Source organism: Syngnathus floridae, chromosome 15 (genome assembly GCF_059516105.1).
Source record: "Syngnathus floridae isolate MCC-2025c chromosome 15, RoL_Sflo_1.0, whole genome shotgun sequence".
NCBI lineage: Eukaryota > Metazoa > Chordata > Actinopteri > Syngnathiformes > Syngnathidae > Syngnathus > Syngnathus floridae.
The window spans coordinates 4663961-4684283 of record NC_142427.1 but is presented as its reverse complement, the minus strand read 5'-3'; the positions used below and the strand labels follow the sequence as shown (position 1 = coordinate 4684283).

The window sequence follows — 20323 nt, the reverse complement described above, 5'->3', positions numbered from 1 at the left end:
TATTTATTACACGCAACAGAAACTCCAAACAGGCATTCTTTTTTTTTTGCACAAGTATATTAACCATTTTTAAAAAAACACACACAACTGGTCAATTAATCCTTTTATTGTCCAACTGATAAAGATTCAATTCTGTGGATAATATAGCTACGCTATAATAGGAATTTGAAAACTTCGAACTGATGTCCGAGCCATTCTGAGAGTGAAAACGCTGCCTCAAATTGAAAAAAACGATAAGATATGGAAGATATTTAGAGGAAAGTTGCTAAAGCGAGAGAACAATAGAAGAATGTGCAGCCAGTGGAGGAAAAAGAAATCAACTTCTCCCCTCCAGCAGAGCAACTAATCATTCGTTCGACAGTAGGTAGTGATGGAGGTGGCTTCGAGCGCAGCCTTACTAAGATAACACAGCCCTCCCTCTTCACTTCCCATCTTCCATTTTAAAGCCCGGTGAAATGGGACAGGGCTTCTAAATAAATAAGACTAACCAAAAAAAGTTGATGGAAACATGCCTTTAAAACCGCCAGAGGTATTACCAGGTGGTTATTTCCATACAAATGTGGCCCTCCAAATGGGGATGAAAGAGATGTAGCGGGATGGAGCGAGAGAGTAAAATGCTAATAGATCACAGCAAAATGGAGGAAAAAAACCACCCTGTGTTTCTTGATTCGTATTACCTCTACCAGCTTTCATAGTGTAGATGCCTCATTTTCTTTTTAAAGCCATTGCAAGGGTGCTGACGAGTGAAAGCTGCAGTCTACCTCCAAACTAGCCAGTAAACCCTCGGGCAGTTTCTTTCATTAATTTTGAATATATACTGACAAAGAGACATGCACATGTGAGCACGTGAGTCATTGAACAACGTTTAACCCTTTGATGCTGAATGCAAATCAGTAATGCGGCAGCCGTGTGTATGTATGTACTGGCTAAATAGAATTATGGAGGTCAAAAGACCGCCTCTCGTCACTCACAATCGGTAACCTCCAACAGTGCTTTGGTAATAACGCTGCCAGCAATATTGAGAGCCTGACAGCTGTACAGGCCACCATCAGATTGTTGAACATCAGTGATGGTCAAACTGCCCATCTGGGAGACTGACACACGGCTGAAGGGCTGCGGTGCCGAGAACAAAAGACTCTGCGGGGAGAGTTCGAATAAACCCATGAGTTCATTTCAATCATCTTCTTTTGTGAAGAGACAGAAAGGCTGAAGGTCATTCTTACCTCACTGCCCTCTCTCTGCCAGAAGATAGCGGGCTGTGGGTTACCCATGGCCTCACACTGGAAGGTGACAGTCCTTCCTATTGCCGCCACCTGGTTTCTGGGGCGTAAGGCAAATGCTGGTCTCACTGCAGAGGACAAAGAGTCGGAATGACGACAAACAGCTTCAAACACTATTTTCAAAAATGTGTGTGCAATATAAACTCTCAACCTTCCTCCGAACAGAGTTACACCGTAAGAGAGTATATAAGCATGGATATACTGTTGCTGGCTGATGGTGGGTGAAGGATGGATGACAAACTTACCAGAGTTGACTATAAGGGGGAGAAAACAGAAAATAACAATGTGATGAGTAATGGAGGCAGATGTAGTTCTAATCCTAGTCATGCAAGAGCTGTCACTTTGTTAAATGAGGAAGCACAATGGAATTAGAAAAATAGGTCACTGAAATGAAATAAAATGTAAAAATGTATTTGGCTAAGAAGGTTTGGTGGCTGTAGCCATTGCATAACATTCACTTTTTGTTTTGTTTACATTTTGTGTTATAGTTTTAATCTCGTGAAGCACATTGTATAGGAAATAAAACTGCCTTGTTTTGCCTAGACTTTTTTTTAAATTACAGTCAAAATGTATTCAATTACAGTAGTAAATGGTTAGCTCATGCACATTTGTAACCCTAGAAGACAGGATTAGTTCTCTTCTCTGGCTTATAAGTAGTTGTCATAAATGTCAAGGATTTGGATTTTTAAAAAAAGCCTTTTTGAGCTGCAGCAAGAGAATGTGTCAAGGGCATTAAATATTAAGGCGGACTGACCGTGAACAGTAAGCATAGCAGATGTTTCAGACTTGCCGACCATGTTCTCCACCACACAAGTATAGGAACCCTCATCTGAAGAGGTCACTTGGCGAACAATCAAAGTGTGGTCTTCTAGGATTTCATATCTAAAAGAATGGAGGGAGGGGGGAGAGGTATTACTTGATGGAAGGGAGAGGTTGAACCATTGTGTTGTCATGTTCAAAAAGAAAAAAGGTGGGTGTAATTTACCTGCCCTTAGGTAGCTCCGAATCATCTTTCCTCCAGCGGACCGTCGGAACAGGATCACCTTGAGCCGCACAGTGGAACTCCACACTCCCATCTGCCAGCACCACTGCACTGCTGGGCCGCTTGAGGAACGTTGGACGCTCTAGTGGCCAAATACTTCAATTCAATCTTAGAATTCTTGACATCATTCCTCTTCCACATCAAAATCATCTTTCACTATAGACGTTCCTTTTTACACAACAGAGTAGAATCTTCATATTAGGCCAAATGTATTTTTAAAGATCCTCGTAATGATTACTTGCATGTCTACTTCAAAGGTCATTAGTGGTGTATTACGTTTGGAGTATTTTCACCTTTGGAGTGCATTCTGCAAGATTATTCCCACAGCCTTGAATAGCTTTATACGGTAGATTCCACACCCCAACCAAGGTCATCTCGCTGGGATACTGATAAGAGCTCAATTCCAGGGATTGAGAATTAAGGCTGAAGGCTAAACTTTGGTTGTGGAAGGGAGTAAGATGCTCTTCAGGATTTTACCATCTTTAGTATTTTTAACACATTGACCGAAAGGATATTTGGACAAACTGATGCATTCTAACATTCAGGGACAAAGAATTGCAAAGGTGCTGATGTTACCAAGCACAGTGAGTTCGGCGATTTCACTCTCACGCTCCCCAACCATGTTGGTTCCAACACAAATGTATTTTCCTGCGTCGCTCTTCCTGCTGTTGGTGATCATCAGCTTGCCACTGCGGATCTAAACGTAAAAGCACACAGAATATTTACACAGCTGTATTTGCACAAGCCCCTAGCAGCATCTCTCTGCGCATCATTTGTTAGTCACAAAGTGTGCACGATTTGGCCATAACTGCGGAACTTTGTATTAAAACGTACTACACATGTTTAAATGTGAATAATTACTTCTTGCTGTACCTTTTGTTCTTGTAACCATACCTTATGAGTAGCTTATAGTGTAAGTACATCCTCTGTACATCTGTATGCATCACAGAACGTACACTGCCTTGAGTTTTTACCAAAGGTCAACCGATATAGTTACATAATTCATAACCGAGAACAAAGACCCTTTGCTTCTTTGTCGAGAGCCCCCTCTGATCTCATGTCTGCTTACTTTGCCTTTAACAAACTTTTTAACTTTACTATTCTTATATCAGCAAACACACATCATGGTGTTTGCATTTTTTATATTATCCACTCTGCAACCCCGCAGGGCCCAAAAGCTGTCTTTATCTGAATGGAAGCCTTTGCGCAAATAGTCTTTCACTTCCCACTGTTGTAGATAATGCTTGTAGCACAATACAGCAGCAAGCAACTACAATAAGGAAGCAAACACACAAGGCCGAAACAAGATGACGACAACCTTCTTTACAAAAATAAGCACTTAGCTTTTATAATAAAGCTTATTTAATTCAAGGACTTCTATTAATACTTAGCAGAGGTCAAGAAGTCAAAGGTCAAGGCTGCCCGCTGTGTCGCGCTAGCTAAGGAAGCCGGGGTATTCAGCGTCACGCTGAATAGCACCTGATGGCCACTCAACAGCATATAGATAGAAACCCTCATTAAATTGATGCTGCGGGGAGATATTCAACATATATCAGAACGAGCCCCTCACCCACAAAAATGATCAGCCGATAAAGCAGCTCTTGTAATTGAGTACATTGTACAGATTCAGTTAATCCTTCCAGTATTCAGTGGCTTCGTCAGAGATTTGCGCTATTGGAAAGATAAATAAATGAAATATTATGCAGGTATTTGTGGGAATTATGTTTGCTGAGTCTACAACATTAAGATACACAAACCCATTTTAAAATTAGCAGCAGTGCAATGACATCAGCGAACTATCCCTTAAAGGCTGCTAAAAACATCTTCCACTAACATTTGTGGTGTGTTGTACCGATGCACTTTTAGCAACTGATTAAAGATTTAGTTTTTTTTTTTTCTCCAGGAGTGACCACTTCCTATTTTAGCTGCAATTTCAGTGGCAAGAAAATTGGTTTGTTGAGCCTTCATGTGCAACCCCAAAACCTCAACTTTCAGTCCTGTTCTGCATAAATAAGGTCTGTTGAGATACACACACTCCGTGATAGCTTAATGGTGCGCGTTTAGCAGCTTATTGCAAAGTGCATAGTTGAAACTCAACTTTAATGAAAAACGATAAATCGCAGTTGTGTGTAAGAGAACCTTGTAAACACAAACACATCTTTTAAATGCACATACACACTGATGGAGCCAGGATTTTTTTTCTTGGGGTGGGGACTCGAGTGACAAAGGAGATCTCGGGGGTCTCCAAAATATTTTTTTACAAACCTCCAAAAATTCTTCAGAAAATGCTGATAAGCTTTCATTACATTTGGAATATAGAAAAAAAATCCCTAAAGTGAATTATCTGTCCTGGCACCTGAGGGGGGGAGGCTCCACGCATAACTCTGAAAGGGCCAGTGCCACCAGTGCACATACATCACAAAGGAAATAAGGTGGCACTTTTGATCGACTTCTATTTTCTTTGAAAAGTAAATTGTCTTTTAGGTGAACTTTTGTGGCAAAGTCATATTTCCATAGTTGGGAGGACAAAGACAGGCGTGCAAGGAGTACAAAGCAAAAGAAGCCTTTGTATTTGTCTCACAGGAGCCTCTGCATGGTTCTGATCCCTGCCTCTCCTTAAATCACAGCTTGCTGCTGTGTCCATCACAACCCCCGAGAGACACTCTACCTGTCACTGTGCACTAACTGAACTTTCAAACATGCAACACATCAACGCAAAGCTCCTTGCCAACATTTATTAAAGACATGCAAGTTTGACGTCATGGCTTGTGGTGCACAGCACATGACGTAATGCCGTACACTGCATCAAATGCAAAGTCGACGTATCTTACTGTAATTCGTTCCTCTCTGTCGTCTATGTTCACTCCATTTTTCCTCCACGAGATAGTGGGCTCGGGATGTCCACGGGGTGGCTGGCACTCCAGCACTGCAGGCTCGCCCACTGCAACCATGACATCGACTGGGTTCTGTCTGAAGTCATCACGTAGAACTGAAACAGAAAACATCAAAGCTGTAGTATTTGCATATCAGTCACAGGTTTTATTATTGACTTGGTTGCTTTAATAGAAGGTTGCCAACTTCCAAACTGACGTGTTAATTAAAGTATTGTGAAATAATAACAGATGAAGAACTATAATCCTACTCTATATGTCAGAAGGTTCCATACTGACCAATATCAACTCGTGAGCTTGAGACAGTTCTGTTGCTGGCAGTGGTAAGCCAACATTATCACATTTCAACAGCAAAGAGGCTGCACACAGAAAATGCGCTCGCCGCTAAAAGTTGAACTGAAGACAAAGGAAACTTGTGTCTATCCAAAGTTGTCCAAACAATGACTATAATTTGCGGTAGTCATTGGCAGCTCATTCTCAAGCTCAATGTACAACACGTGTCAAAAATCATACCAAAATAAAGTTGGCTAAAAATACCGCACTGGTTGAAGATTTGCTGATTTGTGCAGGATGGATTTGAACGTGAAGGAATCCTAAAGTGAAAAGCCAAACTTACTGAAGTGATTCTTGATAGTGACGAGTTGAAGAATGTATCTGAATGCAGGCGCCTAGGCTTGAGTGACAGCTCTAAAGCATGCCCGGTCTTAAATTACATTGGGGGGGGGGGGGGGGGGGGGTAAGAACCTGAACATGCCAAGGGAGTTAAGCCAACATAGTCAGCAGACCAGCAGTTAAGTTCTCTTAGAAAAGACAGGAAACAATAAGGAAAAAGGCATAATCACTCCCAGATGGAGGCAAACACATTCATCCGTGGATTTGTACATGACACTGGGTTGGTTCGACCGAGATGCCAGATAAAACGCTGTCGATATGGGAGAACAAATTGGGATGGCCTCGTAATTGGAGCTACTTTGACCCCTGTATCTTTCGGGGCTGAATTCTGCTGCTGTGATGCTCTGGGCAGGATTCTGACGGGCTCACTAGTACAGTTGACTGAGCGCTTATGGGAAACAGCTGTCTGAACAGCCCTTTTTCCAACTCCGCCAATAGCATTGTGTCACATGACAAAAGACATTCCTCCTGGGATGCAAAAACACGGTTGAGATTAGTTCAGACAGGAAGAAAGTGAGACTATTGCAATCGTGTGTACAGCAGTGTGCATCTTTGTACATGCTTGTTGATTGATCAAGTGATACTATGTACGTATATTCTAGGAATGATGGAAATTAGGTTACACATCTTCTCTGACGTGTCGTCGTTTGTAGGACTGCTCCCGCAAATCTCAAAATGTATTTGTTTGTAGTCAAGTAAAGGGAGCTAGTAAATGTTGGTAATATACTCTGTACAGTATACAGTATATACTTTTTATATGTATATGTATATACGTATAGATATACGTATAGGTGTACGTATATGTATAAGTGTATGTATATGTATACATGTATGTATATGTATACATATGCCGTAATTTTCGGACTATAAGTCGTGGTTTTTTTTCATAGTTTGGGTGGGGGGGGCAACTTATAATGAGGAGCGACTTAAATGTGAATTTTTTCAAAAATTTTCCCCAAAAAAAAAGTGAAACCGCGATAAACCGAGATGTAGCAAGGGATTACTGTAATTTGAATTTTAAGTGACGTCAGCAGCGCGGCGCGGTGCGGCGGTTGTTTACAAAAAGGACAAAGATTGATCACGGGATGAAGAAGATGACGAAGGGCCCCACGTACTACCGGCATCATTAGCGGCTTTGTTTCTAAGTGACACGGAGGATGAAGAGTTTGAAGGATTTAAGGATTTGGAGTGACACAGAAGGTTTGAAAAACTATTATGGCTTTTACGTACGCCCGGTCCTGAGCTGTCTTTCACCTCCGTGGATCGAAGTCGGGGGCCGGCGCTCGGCCCGGTGGCTGTCCGGGGACGGTGAATGGGGCCTGTTCATGGCTTTTACGCACGCCCGGTCCTGTTCTATGGATCTCTCTTCCACCTCCGTGGCTGGAAGTCCACGCCACCACACGCCTGGAAGTTTGTTTTGTTAAATAAAGAGCCGTTTACCAAACCCACGTCTTTCCTTGTACTTTGTTAACGCTACAATATAGTTATATACTAGATCTGTGCAATAACGACGAGGCTGACGTCAGGGCGCACGCGCAGCGTTGTTGACAAAGGACGAGGAATTTGATCGATGGATTTAATGATTTAGAGTGCACAGATGGTTTGATAATATTATTGCTTATATAATAGTTATTTGATATCCAATTTATATATCGTTATATGGGCCTGTGGAATATTTTGAAGTGCAGGCTCCGTCAGCGGCGCGCACCCATTTTTGACAAAGGATGATCGATGGATTTAATGAATTAGAGTGACACAGATAGCTTTATAAACGTGTTATTTATGTAATAGTTTTTTTAATAACTCTGAATGTTACGTCAGGCCCGTTCTCAGCTCTTCGTTTGTGTTTATGTCACGTTAGCATACCTATCGTTTAGCCTGTTGTTGCTCATTCATGTCTGTTCTTGGTGTTAGATTTTGTCGAATAAATGTTCCCCCAAAATGCGACTTATACTCCGGAGCGACTTATATATGGTTTGTTTTCACGTTATTGTGCATTTTATGGCTAATGCGACCGGAGCGACTTTTAGTCCGAAAATTACGGTACGTATATGTATATGTACAAACTACTATATTTTTTTTCACCTTTCCCATTGACAAATATAAACATTAAAGGCAGTGAAAAAGAAAAATAATCTTAGACAATTATATTGGCACTGCCCTCTCCTGAAATGTTCGGACCACTCCTGGTCGGATGATTGACTTTTCAGTATTTTACTTTTTTTTTCAGGAACATTTTCCCACATTTCCTCCAATCCCTCGGAGGTATCATATAATGAATGTTTCTCAGCATTTTCTGAAGAATTTATATGCCCACCCCAAGGAAAAAATTCCAAGCTCCGCAAGTGTTTATATGATTCTCTTCATACAAGAGACAAATGCAAACAATTTATTCATTAATTACTTGATATACACTGTACGTTTTATGTTTCCATGTTGTAGACAAAATGAGGGCATGCTGACAAAGTATACGAATAACAACACAACAAATTATCCCGAGCTCAAAAACATGTTTCAGTATGCTTTGAAAGCAGAATTGCAGACACCCACTTTTGACTTTCCATGAATGTTTTGTTATTCTTTAGCAACCTATCGCCACACCTCCCGAAGCCAACCCAATGTGCCTGTTTAGTTGGAGATTTGCACCTCTCACTCTGTGGATCTGATCCCCTCCAGATGAGAATCTCATGGCCCACTTCAAAGCAATAGCCCTTGGCCTCGCTTCCCTGGATCTGACAGTGTCTGACTTGTTAGTCCTCTGGAGCTTGAGCCTACTGCAGCAGAGCGCCAATAATCCTCTCGGCAAAATCCAACTGGAGGAACACAATCTAGCCCACAGACGGTGACGGACAGTGTACACATAGCAACCTTGTCACCTGACATCACCGCATGAGCTTTTGAAATTGAGCCAAAATGACTCTGCTAATTGCTCTTGAGCCCTGCATTCAGAGACTCGGTTTCCTTAAAATAAATCAAATACTTTTCAAAAGACTGTGATCATGAAAACACGGACGCAACAAATATCACAAGACTCTGGACAATGAAATCGCAGTGTTTCTAACCAAACAACAGAGAGTGTCGTACTGCTGGCCATATTTTGCCCACTCATTTTCAGGTATAGTGTAATCAATCTGCACATGTTTAACAATAAGATTTTCAAATAATTAATATAATTAATCTAATATTTGCTTCTCTACAGCAAATGGCTAACTATTGGTTTATCATCAAACCTGAAGATTATACCTTACAAGACTTTTCCAATGTTTTAGAAAAACGTGACAGTTCAAATTTCATGAACCCACTTTCAGTAGAACATTCCAAAGGAGTGAATGTCAATTATCCAAAGACAATAAATATCTGAAGCAATGGAAGCTTCCATCTTTGAACAGGTAGTTATCACGCAATCCCAGCAGATAAAACCCTTGAATTTATTCTGACAATCTATCTCATGACCTCCTTCTACCCTCATTTCTGCATCTGAGACCCCCCACTTGCACCTAAACCAGCTCCTTCTCTTCTCCGCTGCCTCATTTCTGTGGCAAAGCTGTCTAGAGGGACAAAAAGCTGCAGGAGAAACAGCTGCTCCACAAACAATTCAATATGTGCAGTCCATGTATACTGTAGGTGGTCAGACAGGCTTTAGGCACGCACGCACGTACGCACACACACACACACACACACACACACACACACACACACACACACACACACACCACACACACACACACACACACACACACACATGCCCGCTGGGAGGTGTACCTTCTTTGCAAGCATAAACCAAAGCAAATAACAGATTATCAGCAGCAACCTAGCAAATCCAATAAAAAAGCAAAGATCCCTCACATAAAAAAGAGGATACAGCCGTCGTGCAGTCTCATAACGATTGCACATGAGATTTGTAAAATACACACAGGCTTCCTGAACACATCGCCTGCAACTTATGAAGGAAACAGAGTTCCTTGCCGGGCCTCCCTAAGCTCCACTATTTGAATATCATTTTTCAACGAAATGATATTTAAGACTCCTGAGGCAAACCAAGGTTGGGTTTTTTTTGCATGGATAACTGTGAATCTTTCAAACATTTGGCAAGTCAATTCATTCCACAGTGAAATGCCTGAAAGAGCTTTGGTATTTCTTAGGTAGTTTTACCTCTTTGTCATATTTTTAGTTCTGGGAATTTATAATGTCAACTTAATTGTTATCTTTATCATCATTATGTATTATTACCTCTGGCAGAAGGCTTGTTTTCATGACGGTGATTGCGTTTTGAATGCTTGTATCCGATTGGTTAATATAGTATAGCTTTTCCATGTTAGATTAGTTAGGAACAGTTGCTATTACGCTTCATCCTGGTTCCATTCAGATCACACTTTTAACTGTAATCTGTCAAAATTGATCAGCTCAGGATTTGATGGAAATTTAACTTTATGTGTGTCTTATTGTTGTAGTCCAAACACATCTACACATTTTTCTCTCAGAATAGAGTAGGAGACACAAGAATAAAAATAAAAACAAATCAATAAAGAATTCTAGACGTAGAGGTATACCTAACTAACTGAGAAATCGGGTCACGGGAACTATAGAGACATCACCGTACGTGTGAGTGTAGTTTGTGTGTGTGGAGGGGGGGGGGGGTGTACATGACAGCAAATCTTGTTTAGATCCTGTATGTGCGAAATATAGCACTGGAAAATAAGCAGACGTTACTAAGCAGCTAACAAGGTTGCACAACAGTACTTGTAAGAATCCTATTCTGCCAGAAGGAAAGCAGGTGAGACAAAGTGAGGGACTGACAATGTAGAAAAGGGCAAATGCAGCCAGATGGAGATATGAAGCATACTAGGAAAATTAGTCAAGTGGGACAAAAACTGAGCGAATCAGAAGTTGAAGAGCTTGCATCGATTTAGATATCATACATGGCTGCTAAGTATACACATTTTTTGTCTAATGACCATCCCCCCCAAAAAATTAGTAATATACAGTCATCTGGTAGGTGAAGGTAACAGATAAAGCCTCGTTGAATGGTGCAACACGATAATACCGAAAAAGATATTGCTGACAATCTGTCGCTGTAGACCTAATCATGTTATTGTGCATAGAAAGCCAGCTCTTGGTGACATTTTATCGGAATCACTCCGCTCAATAAATTAATTGTTGGAATTTAAGGCACCAGAATAATACAGCTATCAGGAAATACATACATGCTAGTGAGCACAAGAATAATAGCAAATCAAGCCTATTGTGAGTGGTGGAGAGAGATAAACGCAGCTGAGATGTAGCTCTTTCTCTCTTCTGCAGAAAAACACACACTGTCAACCTTTAACCCTCTCATTAGTGTTATCCCACCAAAGCAGAGTAAATTGTCATGAATAAATCCACTTGGAAGCCACTGAATGAAAGACTTTCACTCTGACATAGTCACATTACCATTTCAATAACCGTGCAACACTGCAAAACACCGGGACTATTTGAGTAATTGGAAACCTTAACGAGTAGATAAAATATGCAAGACGAGTGTGCACGTGTGTCCATTTTTTTTTTTCACAAAGACAAAAAAGTCAGATTTTCTGGCTAATATAGAGAATGAAAATGAATGTGGGACATAGACTGGAAAGATGCTGTTGCTTTGTTTGGTAAAACAAAAGAACTAAAGTGCCGACAGCAGTCAGACCTTGAGACAAATGTATTCAGGAATACAACCCTTTAAGCAAACCTTTGTTTGAGCAGCGTAACCTCGGTGGAGGTGCCAAAGAAATGTCCTTGGGCTGTGTAAAGTTCGAAGAGCACCCCAGTGAAACTAAGCCAGCATTCCATCATCATTAAAGAAAGCTGGCACAAACCTAATGTGTACATTTTAAACAACTCACATTCAAGTCATTCCAATCTGGACTATGTTTGCAAAAAAAGTAGAGTCCGTAGGAATAATAAGAGGGCAACCCTCACAAGAAACGCACCACTGAGGGAATGCACCTGCAGGTCAAAGAAAGAGGCGGTGGAGAGGAGGATGAGGATGAGTGGGTGGAGGAGGGTGTGTTGCACCATGTAAACCAGACAAAGACATACATGCACAGGGGAGTGGAACAGACAAAGAAACAAAGACTACAGAAAAATATAACTCAGAACTAAATCTTTTTTATTCACCATGCTGTCTAGTTTTGGTCTTTTCATTGCAGTGCTCATTTTGTTACCCTCAAGTGACCTAATCATCCCCCACTGTCATCAATCTGAGAGACAATTTAACACCCAGGAGAGAAACGGACTCTTGGGAGGTATCTGAAACTCTTCATGACGAACTGAGACAAAGGTACTTCAGCCAAAACATACAGGACAGAACTGCATGGCACATAACTAACATACTGAAATATCTGAGATTGTATCACTATTGTATTAGTATGCAAAGAAAACCCTTCACTACAGGAACGGTATTCGTCGACTATGTAAAATGCTGACGGATAAGAGAATTGCATGACTGCAAGACATTTACTGAGGCTTCATTTGAAATCATCCTTTGTGTTATTTTCTCATAGTTGAGAGAACACACACCAAACGGTTGAATGATCACGTCTTGGCAGCTATTTAATGGTATTAATGGACTGAGAAGCACAAGAGGTGATGTAAGAGGTACCCGGATAGATATTTGTCTTTGGTTCATCCTTTAAAGTTGCCAAGAGGATATAGGTTGTTGAATTTACGAGCTTGTTTGGTTTGGACTGCCCTGCGCAAAAGGGATAAATGAATGGGGAAAGAAAATGAACGAGGGGTGAAAGATGAAACTTTAATTATCTCTCTGGGGAAATCGGGTCATCAGCGGGCACGGTGCGAACGGAAAGGATGAGAGCCATTGTAGCTAACACAAGTAATTAAAACACAGCTTGCAATAATTGGAATCACTTTTTACATTTATGGCTATTAGACATCACTTCAAATATGTATAAAATGGCAGATGGGGGCTCTTTGGAGGTACAACACTTGTCTCCTGTGAGATCTTTGGCTCGTCAAACATCGAAAGTCACAGATGGGGAAGACGATAGGAACAACAGCTTGAGCAGAGGAGGCAGACCAAGAGCCGAGGCGCTACTCGGCCACATTAATTGGGAGGAAGCAGCGAGCCTCTGAATAAACACGCGGCACCGAAGAGAGCCCGGCTCATTTTTCCTCCCCTTGCACTTTGTCTCCTGAGCAGTCAAAGCAAAGATAACTTAGAAGCGTACTCTTCCTTCTTTTTCCAGTGTATCCTTGCGTTGCTGGCGTGATAAGCCGAGCACCATCTCAGGACTACCAAATATGACAACATGCTGTGATCCCTCAACTCTGTAGCCGGTACTCTTCACCTCCGCCTTTTTTATATTCGCCTCACTCACAGGCGCATAGTCCTCTGCTGGTTTCTGCTTTTTCGTTCCCTCCCTAATTATCTCACAGGGCTGTGAAGGTAGACCCGACCATCCCCCTACGATTCCGCAAACGGAGAGACCCTGATGAATAATTTCACGTTTCTCTTGCCTTCTCTTTCCACATGTTCTCAAATTGATTATTGTACAGAAGGCCCAGCTAAGAGAGCAGCCCGCTGGGTAATTTGTCTTTCTGACGAACATCGTCAATGTGTAGGTGTGGGGGAGGGAGAGGCAGAATGTGCAAAGTGATAAAAAAAAAAAAAGTAAAAAAATGTGATTATAGCAAAAAAAAAAGATTGCTTGGACTGGAAGATTTGTGGCTGCTCTTGGCTTTTGATTGGCGATTCCGTTTGATGTTGTGGTCTGAGGCACTAGTGAAGAGTGGACATTTGTTGAACCGTATGCAAATAGAGAACATACTTTGAGAAAGGTTGACTCCTGAGAGGTGTCGCTATGCATGCGAAGCACTAAAAGCTAATACAGCATCATGCACGGCGGTGCACGTAAGCGTACCAGCACGGCAAATTGAATAACGCGCTCCAGTTCAAGTCTGTAGAAGAATGCAGCTCAGTCAGTCACATAGCTGTCAGCCAATTGCCTCAAGTCCATGGTAGCAAACCAAGATGAGGTCAAAAGTGCGCATCACTGACAAGTTTGGTTTCAGCACACGGAAACATAAGAATTTGTGTTGCACTCCAAGTAATAAGATGCTCAAAAGTTTCACATTTGCAATTCCGGTGCAAGCTCCACCAAGTGGCTTTGAACTCCACCCCCCCCACCCTCTCCCAACCCCATCTCCAGCACATGCACTGTACACCCACATCACTTCCCATTCTCCTCCCCTGTCTTCTAACTTGAGTCTCTCATCTTCTTTGTTTCCTCCAAGCTATCTCAGCATCAAGCTTAGCGCCTCCTGCATTCTGCTCCTCTCTCCTGATGTAAAATCTTTCGCCGCCGCTCGATTTCCCTTACTAGTCTTTTTTTTTTTTTGGAAGGGCCTTTTTCTTCCCTCTTTTACCGATCCTGTTGTGCATTCTCTTTCCCTGCCCCCACCTCCTCCATTCCAAAAAAAACTCTTAATGGAATCCATGTCAGCAGAATACCAGAGTGAACCGCACAACTTCACTGTGGCTTCATGTCTGTCTTTCTCGTCTTGGATGGCTCCCTCCGAGAAACAAAAAAAGCAGTTGGAGAATTGAAAGGAAGCAAAATAAAGTGGCGTATAAATGTTAGAGATGATGTTTAAAATGACTCTAAACACTCTGGGCCTACATTCTTGGACAAACTCGGTCCAATCTTCATGAAATTTAAGAAGGGCACTTTTTGCACTCTACCTCCGAGTGTGTATTTGGTGAAGGCTTAATGTTTGGACTGAGATTTATATTGTTTGTGTTTCACATGTCCTTGAAAGACGGAATATGAGATGATATATGTATTATGTTGCTTCTGGGAACTACTCACTAGCCGCCCCATTAATCTACTATCCAATGAAATCCAACTCAGGAGAATATAAAGAGTGGTTGTACAAAACAGAGTGCAAAAAGCAGGAGAAGGTGTAGCTTGTTCGCAATTGCCTTTACAATGAGTAAGTCTTGAGTGGTAGTGTGACGGACGACCTGATAACGGAATGAAGGGAACAAAGTGGCACATTGCCGCTTTGCTACGGTGTACTTGTTCCTGGAGAAGCATTGACAGTGACAAATTGAGCTGGTTTCCAATTATTTATCTATCTGTTGTTAACGCCACAGAACGCATGCTGACACACACCCCCTATAAATCTTTATTTGGAGTACACAACACCAGTCTACCAGTAGATTATTCTTCTAAGCAGCACGAACTAATCAAACATGCGCTTATTCGGTGAGTGCAAAGTGTTAAATGACGTTCATCTACCCATTCAGCGGATACTCATGGACATCTGCACACACTTGGTGCAAACGGAATGGAAGAATCCACAGAATAAAATCACCTTCACTTATAAACGATAATGTATTCTGTTCTGGGAATAGAGGGGAAAGCCAGGGGGAGTGATGGGATGGGGGCCAAAGGGGAGGCACACATTTAAACACTTTAGATCCGATAAGGCAGCTGGAAATTGCTGAGAGAGGCTTCCACTTGTACAGAGACGAGCCGCCTGCCAGTCTGTCGCGGAGATTCCAGACTGCCAGAGGTTGACCGAGAGAGCTCTCGCATGATACAGGGTCCCCTCTGCTTTAAAACATTGCTGACACCTCTTGCACATCTCCATCGATGGAGGCCAACTCAGTGTGCCACACACAAACAAGAATGACACTTTACAGCTAACATCTGCATTCACGTTTAAAAACAAATTGCCCACTATCACTTGGAATTCTAAAAAATGGCATCCTTTTGTACCAACTAATCTTTCTCATCACTCTACCTGATTTTAGCATCCACTTTGTAAACGCTCCAACTCTTCTGATTTTGTCAAATTAACTGACAGAATAATGTTATTTACTGCAAAACAAGGTTACTTACTGCTGGGCAGTCAGTGGTGAATGGCTGAGCCTCTGGATTTAATTAGTCTAGCACCCATATGGATGATAATAAAAAAAAAGAACGTGCACGTGTGTGTTACTATATACACATGCACACACGCCCAGTCTGTCACAGTTCTACCTGCACTGCCAAACACACTGCACGCTTGAGTGGCAAAAGGAGGGGCGGCTCCATAATCAGCTGATTCCGTGCTGTTAATTTAATTGATATTAGCAGTGGTGCAAAGCAAGACGTCGAGGTTCACTTCCTGTGCCATGTGCACGTGGAGAAACAGCTGCGTTGATGGGCGGGACTGGGGGGGTCGGAGAATGGGACATATTGTGAGATAAATGATTTTTAAAACCACCACCATGGTTGATAAACACACTGTCAAGAAGATGAGACCATGCAGATGGAAGAAAGGGCAATCGCTCTCAACTTGCTCTGTGACTATTTATAGATGTTTTTCCCATCCAGTGAATCACAAAACAGTGGCAAGAAAGGTGGAAAGCGCCATGGCAATCTCAGAATGATAGCAAATGTGATTGCGTGATGCTTACTGAATGAATTCCGAGCAAGTAGGCTTTTGTCTTGGCTATAAAAAAGTAAACACGTGAGGTGTGATGGTGCTCATGGCATTTTCTGTTGCTCAGATCAAAATGAAAAAAAGTGTAATCCGGCACTATTATAGACAGATATCTTATAATTAGCTCCCTGTAATCCTTCCAGCTGCCTTCCTCTAAGCAGACTGAGCCCTGTCTGGAACCAAATAAGAGAAGAAAAAAAAGAAGAGGAAAAAAGAGAATCTGTTTGTCCTTCAGTCTATTGGACAATGTTTGGAGTAGACGTCAGGGTCAAGTTGAGTTCTCTGTTAATTATCATTTCAGGCGAGTGGATCTTCCCACACAACACTTCCACACAACAGATTGCATTGACAATTAAACATTTATTATTTTTTCAAGCAATGGTTGACTTACCGTTAATTCTTCTTATTAGTCGCAAATTGCAGCAAGCGTTTGAATTAATTGGGTTGGGTGATGCACAACCACTCAAGCTGCTAATAATACAGAATGAGGGTGAGATGAAAACAGGAGCACCTACGCAGTGATGTGAGAATGTACAGGTGAGCTTCCAATGTTCTGATGACACCTGATTACACCTGGTTGGTGTGGGTAGTGAAAGCTAGATCATGTTTGATGGCATCTATTGAGGCGTGATGATGAACATGCACGACCCTGCTCTTTCTGCCAGTGTAGTTGAGGGGACTACTATGAAACATGGCAGGCTGTATATACTGTCAACAGTGTACCGCACATTCCCCACTGTGTGTCCACAGGAGTGTGAAGCATTATAAGCGTCAGCCTCCCAGAAGTAATTTCGTTGGTCTTGGTATGCCGCGACGGGGAAGCATTTATATTCAACAAGGTTTGATGTTTATCCACAGAACACAGGCTGTGTTTGCGAACACAGTCGGGGTGAAAAACAGGGTCTTTTGCTTCAGTCAATTCCCCTTGTGCTACTTTCTCTTTGCTGCCATTTAAGCACATCGTACACAAAGCAACAAATTCCACATAACTACTTAAGTCTCATCTGTATTCCACAGCTAGTTTCCATTAGTTGCTAACCGTTTGTGCTATTATGTACCTCAATCACAAAAAACCTTTAACGAGGTTTTGTCTATCTTTGCAAATAGTGCACATCCAAATCCATTCCCCCACATAATCTACCTATTTCATTCCCTTGGCCTTGTAAGGTGTGAAACCATATGCACTTTTCTGAACCCAATGGGATTTCTTCACTTGTCAGTATGCAGGGCGGCATCACGAGGAAACGCACATGTAATACGAATAATGCAGGTCTAAGTTGAGGGCTAACAGCAAGAGCAAATGGAAGGAGACAGAAGGTTTGGTTCTAGAGAAATGAAAATGTAAATATAAATATATATCGTTGTTTTAATTGTTTCATGATGGTCCATTTTTTATGAATGAATGGCTATAGAATTCATTTGCAGAGGATGTTATATGATATGACATGGTGTCTCTCCATGTTGTCAATAAAGCTCAAGGAACACCTGCCAACCCAAGTGCAGGTTTCCATTGTCTATTAGAGCATAAAAAATGTCCTCCACTGTCAATAAAGGAGAGCCTGTAACAGAAGCATCTGTCAATTACAATGCTAATCTTGAGAAGCTTCCCGCAATTATAGTTCAGTGACAGACAGGTGAGTTACGCGGGAGCCTCATGTTTGTCGGGGTGGCTCTGGATGTTTGATTGTCTGCTGGCATTTTGGAGCAAGACCTTTGGCAAGACAACATCCTGGAATATGTGGCATGAGACATTTGGAATAAGGCCACCGGAAGAAGGGCTACAACAGACAATAAAAAGGCATTGCTGATTGTTATGTGGAAGAATGTTGGAATCTGTTTTCTATGGTGGAGGATTTCAATTAGAGCCTTAACAAACCACTGCTGACATGCAATGAAAATGCCTCCAAAAACATTTCTCGATCATTTCTTTTTGTGATGAAACACCTGTGTTTATTATGCTAGCAGCCAGACTTGAATTGCTTCCAAGAAACAAAGATAAAGCTAAAACCTATTTCAGATTTTTGATTTTTGCCTGTTTTTAAGTCTCATACAATAACCCTGTTGTGATAATAAAATTCCAATTTACAGCTGGTATTAAAGATAACAGAGGAGAAAGTGACACTGATTTAGCTTCTAAATGCAGTATGAAAAAATATAAAAGCATGCCATTTAGAGTTTATTAACTGACACTCGTGGATGTGTGTTTGGGTGGGATTAAGTGTACGATGCACAAGTGCTATAGGCTATATCACCATGAAGATCAATTTAATGATCTCTTCAGTGTCTCCCGGTTATAATGTACTTCTCGGCTAAATCCTCCATTTCCGCAAGCGAATGGTAATATCACGCTGTATTTATTTGTTGCGCCGCATTGTTATATCCTGGAAATAGCCTTGGGATGTCTGTGATGAACAGTGAAGGTGCATTCCAGTGAGAAAATTGTGCAAACAGAAAGGGGGGTGCAAAATGAAATATATCACCACTTTAATAATTCATGATGTGTAACGTGTTTAATGTTCACCCAAAAGAATAGAGAATATATCAATAGTGTATCTCCTACCTTGGAATTTGAGGGAAAAAAATTGAGGGGCATACACAGTTGCATAATTTTTCAGTTTTTTGTCTTTCAAAGTAAATAATCATTCTCCATTTTCATTAATGGCATGTTTGGGTGTCATTTTGTCAATGTCGTTTGGAATAAATTCAAAGCAAATTTATAGAAAAAAATAATTAATTTCTTCAGCCACTACTGAAGCTCCCTCACAAACCTTTTCTGAAACATTCCGGGCTATTCCCACGAGAGAAAGATGAAGCGATGCTCTGCAAACAGGCGGATGTGTGTGTGTGTGGGGGGGGGGGGGGGGGGGGGGGGGGGCAGTAAAGAGAAGAGGCTGAGTTGACAAGCAGGCGGCAACAGTAATGGCTGCACTGCTTTGGAGATGTTCCCCTCATTATTCACGATTCCACTGAGGAACCACTCCTTTTTCTCGCTCTTTGTTCTGTATGTTCATGTTATAAATCTCGACATCTATGCAGGCAATTAAAGAAGACAGCATTGACGTTAAGCAGTAGGAACTCGACAGCGTATACATATTCATTTTATACTTATATACTACTTTACGTTGCTCTTCTGTCAAATATGCAGTCAGCTATCTTATTTTAGCTTGACAAACCTAAAGACTGTGTTTTAGCTATACTTTATTCAAATTTGGCCTAACGCAAAACACATATTTTCCAAACTCCTTTCTATGAATTGTGTTACGTGATGGAAGCCCCTCCCAAACTGGGTGTTGATCGTTCTGTACATAGCACATTCATGAGCCATGTGTTCCTTCTCAGAAGCTCTGGTGTCCTCTAGCCTCTCTTTTCACTAAGCTCCAGTCTAAACAAACTCTTCCAAGCATCCTGACACCATGTCACAAATCCAGCTCTTGGAACCACTTATCGTGGATCAAGCAAGTAAAATGCTTTGGATGACGCTCTGCACAAAATAAACACAATCCAGCTGTATCTGACGTGCGATTTGCTGAATGATCACATAGCATTGCAATGGTAGAAAGCAGGATGAGGTACAAGAGGCTCGCAAGCATTCCCAGTCCTTCATCGGAAATGTGAAGCAAACACAGATTTCTGCTTTGGTGCTTTTGGATCAACGACATGCAATTGCCTATCATTCCTCAACCATATGGAGGGAAAATAATTTTCTCAGAGATAACGCTCACATGGCGACTTAGGACTTTGCATTCATCCAGAGAGTTGACAGGCAGGATGTTGTCAGTGACAGCTATTTGAAGTCATTAGTTAATGGAGAGGCTGGCAAGAGAGGGAACCCTGACCTCGAGGAATCCGCCTCTCTCGCCGCCGCCTCCGTACGCTCGCTCATTGCCGCCGAAAGACTCCAATCAAAGAGGAGCGAACGGGGGTCCCAGCACACGCTGTCAAACTCACAGTCTGACTGA

General features: G+C 41.7%; 1 protein-coding gene across 8 annotated transcripts in view; it reads right to left on the bottom strand.

Moving 5' to 3' along the window:
• Positions 1-20323, bottom strand: part of LOC148385970 (roundabout homolog 1-like) — a 50838-nt gene that overhangs the window by 8395 nt on the left and 22120 nt on the right. For 6 of the 8 annotated variants that reach the window (XM_088398899.1, XM_088398900.1, XM_088398898.1 and 3 more), the window contains 6 exons: positions 5154-5311; positions 2899-3019; positions 2266-2404; positions 2035-2162; positions 1224-1348; positions 972-1137 (listed from right to left, as the gene is read on the bottom strand). In XM_088398899.1, coding sequence (XP_088255025.1) covers positions 972-1137; positions 1224-1348; positions 2035-2162; positions 2266-2404; positions 2899-3019; positions 5154-5311 — 837 coding nt within the window. Of the gene's footprint in view, positions 1-971; positions 1138-1223; positions 1349-2034; positions 2163-2265; positions 2405-2898; positions 3020-3216; positions 3365-5153; positions 5312-5829; positions 5922-20323 lie in introns of those variants that run through there. The other 2 variants (XM_088398904.1, XM_088398905.1) reach the window with 2 other exon arrangements.